The sequence below is a fragment of the Octopus bimaculoides genome, chromosome 6 (assembly GCF_001194135.2).
Source record: "Octopus bimaculoides isolate UCB-OBI-ISO-001 chromosome 6, ASM119413v2, whole genome shotgun sequence".
NCBI lineage: Eukaryota > Metazoa > Mollusca > Cephalopoda > Octopoda > Octopodidae > Octopus > Octopus bimaculoides.
Window position 1 is genome coordinate 23,278,981 of NC_068986.1, and position 9,342 is coordinate 23,288,322.

At 39.2% G+C, this 9,342-nt stretch overlaps 1 protein-coding gene across 1 annotated transcript in view; it reads left to right on the top strand.

Moving 5' to 3' along the window:
* The window catches only part of LOC106882786 (acyl-CoA-binding domain-containing protein 5), a 61,265-nt gene that overhangs the window by 35,263 nt on the left and 16,660 nt on the right, over positions 1–9,342 (top strand). Inside the window, exons 5-7 of the mRNA XM_014933572.2 lie at positions 1,126–1,239; positions 3,565–3,869; positions 7,314–7,785. Of these exons, the coding sequence (XP_014789058.1) occupies positions 1,126–1,239; positions 3,565–3,869; positions 7,314–7,785 (891 nt within the window). The remainder of the gene's footprint in view (positions 1–1,125; positions 1,240–3,564; positions 3,870–7,313; positions 7,786–9,342) is intronic.

Here is a 9,342-nt window from a genome sequence, read left to right on the forward strand (position 1 = left end):
TGTATATATATCTGTGTGTGTGCGTGTGTGTGTGTTTGTGTGTCTGTGTTTGTCCCCCCCAACATCGCTTGACAACCGATGCTGGTGCGTTTGCATCCCCGTAACTTAGCGGTTCCGCAAAAGAGACCGATAGAATAAGTACTAGGCTTCCAAAGAATAAGTCCTGGGGTCAGTTTGCTTGACTAAAGGCAGTGCTCCAGCATGGCCACAGTCAAAAGACTGAAACAAGTGAAAGAGTAAAAGAGTAAAAGAGGTACAAGACTTGTGATGATTTATTTTTCAACATAGTCCCCCTCGATGTCTGAACACTTTCTCCAGCGGTGCTGAAGCGCCATTAACCCGGCGTAGAAGAACTCTTTTGTTTGGGACATTAATTTGCGAAGAGGTATTGATATCTGTTGAGCTGTTAGAATAATTAGTCATTGCCATTGTCTGGGTTCAGAACATTCCTCTTGGAGCCAGTCTATCATCATGGAAAACTCAGCCGTGATCATTCTGTTTTCTGTTTTTTTTGCTTCTTTCTTTTTCTTCAGAAATCTTAGACAACATTATCCAGTATTCATGTTTTATGAAGATGTAAGGTGTGGTTTGGGGGATTTGGTTACTGTTTGTGGATAGTTCATTGTAGATCCTCTACAGCAAGAAATCTGTTCTTCATTGGCCCCTTCTCCCATTTTTTTTTTTTACACCTCATCTCTTAACGTAAAGCTTCTTCTTTGGGGTTTGCAGTCTTGCAAACTGCATGGTAATCCCACTAGCACTAGTGGCATGGAAAAAGCACCCAGAATATTCTGTAAAGGGTTTTATATTAGGAAGGGTATCCAGGTATAGCAGATACTAGAGCATGGTGCAGTCTTTGGCCCCATTGGATCTGGTCATGCGATTCATGCCAGCTTGGAACATGGATGTTAAAGTGATGATGTTGATGATGAAAGATGTGCTGTGAAAGACAACATCTAGTAAAGTTTCTACTCAAAAAGTTTGGTATAACAATCCCGTTCTTTAATCATTCAGTAACAGCTTCTTTACAGTTGCCAATATTTTGAGCATTAATGGGTTAATTAAAAAAAAAATGAAATTTGATATTTGTATTGTCCTACAGTAACTATTTTCTTCTTCTTTTAGATCTCTTTCCTCGAAATGAGGCTTTTGTGCACTTTTCCAATGATGTGTCATCAAATACAAGTGCGGTTCCAGAAATGGGTTTAGATTGTACACCTGCTGTTATCAAGAAGACAGGTGAGTTATTTTAATTTGTTTGTTGTATTAAGCAAGTATCCCAGGAAAAGTGTGAGCGTGTTTTGGGAAGTTTTTGTTTGTGTGTGTATGTGTCTGTGTGTGTGTGTGTGTGTGTGCGTGTGCGTATATATACTTAATATCTCAGCATTGAGTACAGATGTTTTAATAATTCATTTTTTTCCTTTGCAAACTCTTTGACTATTGTTTTGTTTATTTATTTTGCAGACACTGTTGTGTTGAGAAAAATTTACTTTGTATGAAAAGATTTTTCTGAAAGATTTATTAAACAACTTCATATTCTGTAGTAAAGATTGTTTGCCAACATAACATGGCAGTCCTGGTTTAGGACTAATGTTCGAAAATATAAGGACACAGATCGTGTCGTATAGCCAGCTGGAGACGATGTCTCCTGGGGCTAAACTACAGCAACATTAGTCCTAAACCAGGACTGCCATGTTATGTTGGCAAACAATCTTTACTACAAAGTACTGTTGCTGAATATCTCACGTTGTGAGATTTTAAAACAGTAATTTTCTAACTTCATATTCTCTTTTGTCTCACTTTTAACAGCAAGGGTTATAGTTAATGTTTAGTATAATTAAATGAAATTTTGGTGCCCTAGCATGAAGCTGACCATCACTGCCCAAGGTTTGTAGTTCTGTGAGCTGCATGACAATCTGCAAGCTATACTGCAACCTGCAAGCTGCAGATGGCACATAGAAAGCACCCAGTCTACAGTGTTAAGTCATTGGCATTAGAAAGAGCATCCAACCATAGATACCATGCTAAAACAGACACTGGAGCATGATGCAGTCTGTGAACACATCTGATCCTGTCAAACTATCCAACCTATGCCAGCATAGAGCATGGATGTTAAATGATGATTATGATGATGTTACATGTAGACATGATATGTGTAGATATGATGTAATGTGTCTTTAGGAATATTATGCTGAAAACAAGTAATAAAAGGGAACTAGACCAGTAATTGAAAAAGGGTTATTGGAATGAGAAAGTTCAATAAACATGTCAGTGAGATGAAATAGCTAACCAAGTTGATCTTCTGGCAGCTTGCTTGTTAACCTTTTCATTACCAACCCAGCTGAAACTGGATCTGGCTCTGAGTACAAATATCTTGTTTTCATAAGTTTTGAATTAAAATCTTCCACAAAACCTTAGTCACAATTTATGGTCCTTACACTAGCTGAATGATAACTAAGTTATTTTACTAAATTCTTTGTTATATTTAAAGTAATTGAAAGAAACACAGAGCATCTCAAAATAAATACAGTAATGAAAGGGTTAAAGTGTTTACAGGTATATTGTAAAGAATTTGACAGATTGTATCAGAATTGGAACAGTGTTTGGTACAAAAACCAGTCTCAAGAAACTGGTTTGTGTTCGCAAAAATCATATGATGTATTTTAGTTTTATGATTTTAGTTTGTATGGTGGCATGGAAAGTGAACTCTCTATTGCAAAATTGATCAAACTCACAAATGCTTCATTCAAGACATTTAAATTTCAATGGATCACTTTACTTTACTGAATATAGGAAGCATGTGGAGCTAGAGCTCAGTGGTAAGTGGCTTACAGTGACGAGGGTTCTAGTTGATCTGATCAACAGAACAGCCTACTTGTGAAGTTAATGTGCAAGTGGCTGAACACTCTACAAATACATGTACTCTTAATGTAGTTCCTAGGGAGATTCAGCATGACACAGAATGTGATAAGGCTGACCCTTTGAAATACAGGTACTACTCATTTTTGCCAGATGTGTGGACTGGAGCAATGTGAAATAAAGTGTCTTGCTGAAGAACATAATGCGTTGCTGAGAATTGAACTCACAACATTACAATGATGAGCCGAATACCCTACCACTAAGCCATGTGCCTATATGAGAACTGATATCCAGAAAGACAATATTGATTTTTGGCATTGGTAAAAGGCCACACATATTTACTATTAATGATTATAGGTTTGTATAGTTGATTGAATTAATCACATTATATTACTGGTACTTGTTTTATTGATTCCAGAGGGATGAAAAGCTAAGTCATCCTTAGTGGGATAGCTTTGTAATTAGAGCCAGTCTGTTAGATCTCTGCTCAGCAAAGTGACTTAAAGGGCTGCTCTTCTGTGCCCTTCTGTTGTTCAAGTTAGTGGACAGGAAGCAAATGGCAAAGATACAGAAGCAGGTAATGAAAATTATCCTTTAACAATTAAAACAATGTCACTGATTAGAACAGCTGCAATATTTAATTGTTAAAGGATTCTTTGTAATCGGTGTTGTTTGTAATGTGTTGTATCCGTTACACTCTTTCAGCCTCAGGTCATCATCATCACAACAACAACAACATTAACAACAACAACAACAACGGCAACAGCAGCAACAACAATAATAACCATAGTGATCACGCACGGGCTCGTTTGAACCATCAGTACAACCACAGTAACGAAAATGATTCTGGTAATGACACGGGTGAAATCAAGAGTGAGAATGGGGATGAGAGAGAAACTCCAATGACCGATGATTCATTATTGCCTATTGCAGGTCAGCAAGTGACCAGCGACACTGACAGCGATGTTGAATATTGTGACACTATTGACACGCTGCAGGATGTGTCAGAGGTATGTGGATAGATTCTCAGCTTCACCTTCTTGCTTCGTGAATGAAAATGAGTTAATGAAAATGAGTTAATACTGTTTCTATGCTTGATTGTATCATCATCACCGTCTTCATCATTGTCCTCATCGTCATCATCATCATCGTCATCAACATCGTCGTCATCATCATCATCGTCATCGTCATTGTCATCAACATCATTATCATCATCGTCATCATCATCATCAACGTTGTCATCGTCATCAACATCAACATCATCATCATCATCATCATTGTCCTTGTCGTCATCGTCATCGTCATCCTCATCCTCATCATCATCAACATCATCATCATCATCATCATCAACATCATCATCGCCGTCGTCATCATCAACATCATCATCATCGTTGTCATCATCATCATCATCATCATCGTCATCATCGTCATCAACATCAACATCATTATCATCATCATCGTCGTCATCATAACCATCGTTGTCGCCGTCGTCATCGTCGTTGTCAACATTTTTATCATCATCATCATCATCATCATCAACGTCGTCATCATCATCATCATCATCACTGTCATCATCAATGATCAACATGGATTGAAGGGTTTGACAGGTTCTGGCAAGCTGCAAGGCCACGATGACACTCCAGTGTCAGCTTCAGCACGATTTCTATGGCTGGATGCCCTTCCCAATGCCAACCACTTCACAGAGTGCACTGGTTGCTTTTTTTGTCATGCCACCAACACTAGTGAGGCCACCAAGTAACTTGTGAGACAAGGAAAATTACTTATGTGTATATAATTCTAAGACACTGAGCAATGAAGTAAGAGATAAATGAAGATGAAATACCTATATTTGAAAGTGAAATCGTGATGGCACTTGTGCCCAGCGTCGCCTTCCTGGCATTTCTGCCGGTGGCATGTGTAAAGACATTCGAGCGAGATTGTTGCCAGTGCCGTTGGACTGGCTCCTATGTAGGTGGCACGTAAAATACACCATTTTGAGCATGGCCGTTGCCAGTACCGCTTGACTTCGTGTCGGTGTCACGTAAAAGCACCCACTACACTCTCGGAGTGGTTGGCGTTAGGAAGGGCATCCAGCTGTAGAAATTCTGCCAAATCAGATTGGAGCCTGGTGTAGCCATCTGGTTCACCAGTCCTCAGTCAAATCGTCCAACCCATGCTAGCATGGAAAGCGGACGTTAAATGATGATGAGGATGATGATGATGAGCCTTTGTTATCAGTTAGTGTGAGACACATCAGAATCCTGCTCAAAGTCATTGCACATCATGTACATTATCAATTCATCATCATCATCATCATTTAGTGTTCACTTTTCCTTTCTTGCATGTGTCAGATGGAATTTGTTGTGGAGACAGATTTTCTACAGCTGGACACCCTTCCTGTTCTATATTTGAGAGATGAGGAATTATGTGGTAAAGATTGTTTGCCAACATGACACGGCAGTCCTGGTTTAGGACTTAATGTTGCTGTAATTTAGCCCCAGGAGACATCGTCTCCAGTTGGCTATACGACACTATCTCTGTCCTTATATTTTCGAACAAGGGAATCTAGCACCCCCACTCAGCTCAAAGCAATATCTGTGTATTGCGATTGTGAGATTTAAAAATAGTAATTTTCTAACGAGGAATTATTTACTTTATTTACATTTGACGGATATTTGTCCTCATCTTGTTTGTTGTTAACACAAAGTTTTGGCTGATATGCTCTCTAGCCTTCATCAGGTGTCCTGGGGAAATTTCGAACCTGGGTTCTCATCATCATTATTATTATTCAGGTCACTGCCTAGAATTGAACTCGATTCTTGGGGTTGCCCGTGGGCTTATGGCGTAGTGGTTAAGAGAACAGGCTACTAGCCCCAAGGTTCTGAGTTCGATTCTAGGTAGTGACATGAATAATAATAATAATAATAATAATAATAATAATAATAATAATAATAACATCGAAAAATACCTTAGGAATGAGAACCCAGGAGGGTATATCAGCCGAAATATTGTGTTGACAACAAACAAGATGAGGACAAATATCCGTCAAATGTAAATAATGTAAATAATACCCTTCCTGTTGCCCACCCTTACCTGTTTCCAAGCAATGTAACGTTTCCCTGGATCACAAGAAATGAACATCATTGCTTGTCTGATGGTGATGTGAATTTACAGTCACCACATAATGCCAAGACAAAGGTACACACATGATGGGCTTCTTTCGGTTTACACCTACCAGATTCATTCACAAGGCTGTTTGGTTGGCTTATGGCTAGTGTAGAAGACAGTTGCCCAAGGTGCTGCCTAGTAGGACTGAAACCAAGACCACATGGTTGGGAAGCAAGTGTTTTTAAACACACAGCCATACCTGACAGAAAAGCATGAATGTTACAACTTCCTATTACCTTTTCTCATGGCTGCGTATTGTAGAATTGTGTCAGTGATCAGGTTATAGATATGCAATGAAATTTTTCAACCCTTTCCTGTATACTACCTACTGACATTGACTTACAGGCTCATGAGGATAGAACTTATTCATATTTCCAAAGCTGATAGTAGAAGCCTCCCCCTTGAATAGGACCTTAGGGGCAAGTGTCCCTTCCTCATGGTATAGCAAGGAAAAAAATTTTCAAAGAGAAAAAGAATTATTCTTCCAGCTCGGAATTTTTCATTGTGCTTGAACATATTTACTATGAACTTAATTGAAATGAATTGAAATAAATTGTATAGAAAAATAACATGCAGAACTCAAACACTTATTAATTTATAAAAAGTTTAAAAAAGGTATAACAATGCACTATAGAACAAAAAATGGACTATATAACTGTTTATAGCAGAGACTCCAGCAAATAAGATCTGAAGAAGGAATTCTAATTCCGAAATATCATCGGACTATTAACCAAGTTACAACAGGTATATAGTCCAATTTTTTGGTCTATAGGTGCAGGAGTGGCTGTGTGGTAAGTAGCTTGCTTACCAACCACATAGTTCCAGGTTCAGTCCCACTGCGTGGCATCTTGGGCAAGTGTCTTCTACTATAGCCTCGGGCCGACCAAAGCCTTGTGAGTGGATTTGGTAGACGGAAACTGAAAGAAGCCCGTCGTATATATGTATATATATATATGTGTGTGTACGTGTTTGTGTGTCTGTGTTTGTCCCCCTAGTATTGCTTGACAACCGATGCTGGTGTGTTTACGTCTCTGTAACTTAGCGGTTTGGCAAAAGAGACCAATAGAATAAGTACTAGGCTTCCAAAGAATAAGTCCCGGGCTCGACTAAAGGCGGTGCTCCAGCATGGCCGCAGTCAAATGACTGAAACAAGTAAAAGAGTAAAAGAGTATAGTGCATTGTTATACCTTTCTAAACTTTTTATTCTTCACAAACAATACACAATGCTTCAAGCGAACTACAATACTCTCTTATTAATTTATGTGTTGTTATTTTGATGATTGCAGGCTATTGATGTCTTGAGTTCAACAGCCAGCAGTGATAATGAAGCTGTATTTACGCAGTCACCGGTGAAAATGAAGAGGGACGACCCCGACTATAACAGCCTACACCAGTCTGCCAACACAGTGCTTGCAGGGATTCAAACCTCAACCAACATCACTGCCAGGTCAGTGCAGCCTGATTTGATGGTGATGGCCAACTCGAATTCTTATGCCTATGTACCAAATCATCGTAAATTCTCTTCGGACAGTATGGCTGTGAACATCGCTTCGAGGCAGTCGGTCAGTGAGGTCGATCATGAATGCTTTGTTAATGGTATACCTCAGGATGAACACCAACCAAGACCACCGGCTGCTGGACACGAGGCTGAAATGGATGTTACTGTACGTGGTGGAGAAGAAGAAGGACCATCTCGCCGATCGTCCAGGAGAGTTTCCAGCAGCAGTTATGGTATTTCCTCAAGGAACATGGGAAGAGGTTGGTAGACAAAAAAATAGTTTTTTTTTTCTTTTTTTTTTTTTCTATAGTTTCAGCTTAGAGCTGCGGCCATGCTGATGCACCACCGTGAAATTTTAGTAAGTCCCTGGGTAGGATTGAACTCTGCCCAGGATGTTCAATGTGGCTGTCTAATGTCTCTACCCACGAGACCACCAAGACATCCAAAATATTTTTAAATGATAATGATGATAATGATGAAGATAATGGTGATGCTAGTGCTGATGATAGCTGTGGTGTTGTTGTTGTTGGTGGTGGTGGTTGTGTTCGTGGTAGATTTGGTGATGGTGATGGTGGTGGTGCTAGTGCTGCCATATCACAGTCCATTTTACCTAGCTGCAAGTGTTGGATAAGTCTTCTCCAGCACAATGTCCTACCTCTTGTTGCAGCCTTAAACCTTTAGCTTCATAGTCCCAGCTCTGAAACAAACAGGAAACAAGCCTTAAACCTCCTTGTCCCAGCTCTGGAAAAAAAACAGGAAATAAGCCTTAAGCCTTTAGCTTCCTAGTCCCAGCTCTGGAAAAAACAGGAAACAAGCTTTAAGCCTTTAGGTTCCTAGTCCCAGCTCTGGAACAAACAGGAAATAAGCTTTAATCCTTTAGCTTCCTAGTCCCAGCTCTGGAACAAACAGGAAATAAGCTTTAAGTCTTTAGCTTCCTAGTCCCAGCTCTGGAACAAACAGGAAATAAGCCTTAAGCCTTTAGGTTCCTGGCCCCAGGCCCCAGCTCTACTGCTAATCCTTTCTCTTCACTGTCTATATTTGTATGTCATGAGGTATCTTATGGAGTTTCTCCTCTCACCTTTTCTCTATATTGAGTAGGGCTATCTCCCTGAAGGGATAGGAAAAATAGCACTGAAATCCAATATTATTCCAGAAATGCTTATGGTAATTTTGAGGGTGGCATGTGCTTTGCGAGCAGAGGTTTGGTTACTGCTGCCATGTATGTATGATCTGTTAAGAATATTTTTCTAATCAAAGCACCTTTTTTGGTGTACATATCATGAAATCCCCGGCCAACTTTGAAACAGAACATAAGAGAAATGATATAAATTAGGAAAAACAAGTCTGTCGTCGCAGAAAAGAAACAGAAAGAGATAAAGATCACTAAACGAAAGCAACCCAAAACAATAAAAATTTTGAATTATTATTATTTTCAAGGGAGATAACTCTTAAGAATAATTATGCAGTTATGTTCCTTAAGTAGCGTTTTACGGAGACCGTAGAATATTAGTTCTAAAATCTCTCTAAGAGATAAAAAAATCGCTGTAGAGTCCGTTCGAGTGGACAGCCATGTTGAAGTCGCTACGAATATTACTCGTAGAATATTAATTTTATTTTCAGTGCGTAAGTATTCATATGAAAGATTTTGGGACCATAACATCAGACTAACTTCTTTATAATGACTAATATCTCTGTGTAGATTACCAGGCAGAATTCTGGTTTAAGCAACCCCATAAAACCCCTCGTAATTTAAATTTCTTTTTTGAATTTGCAGGAAAATTGTACAAATTTGTGATCTACACAAGGGAATTCATACG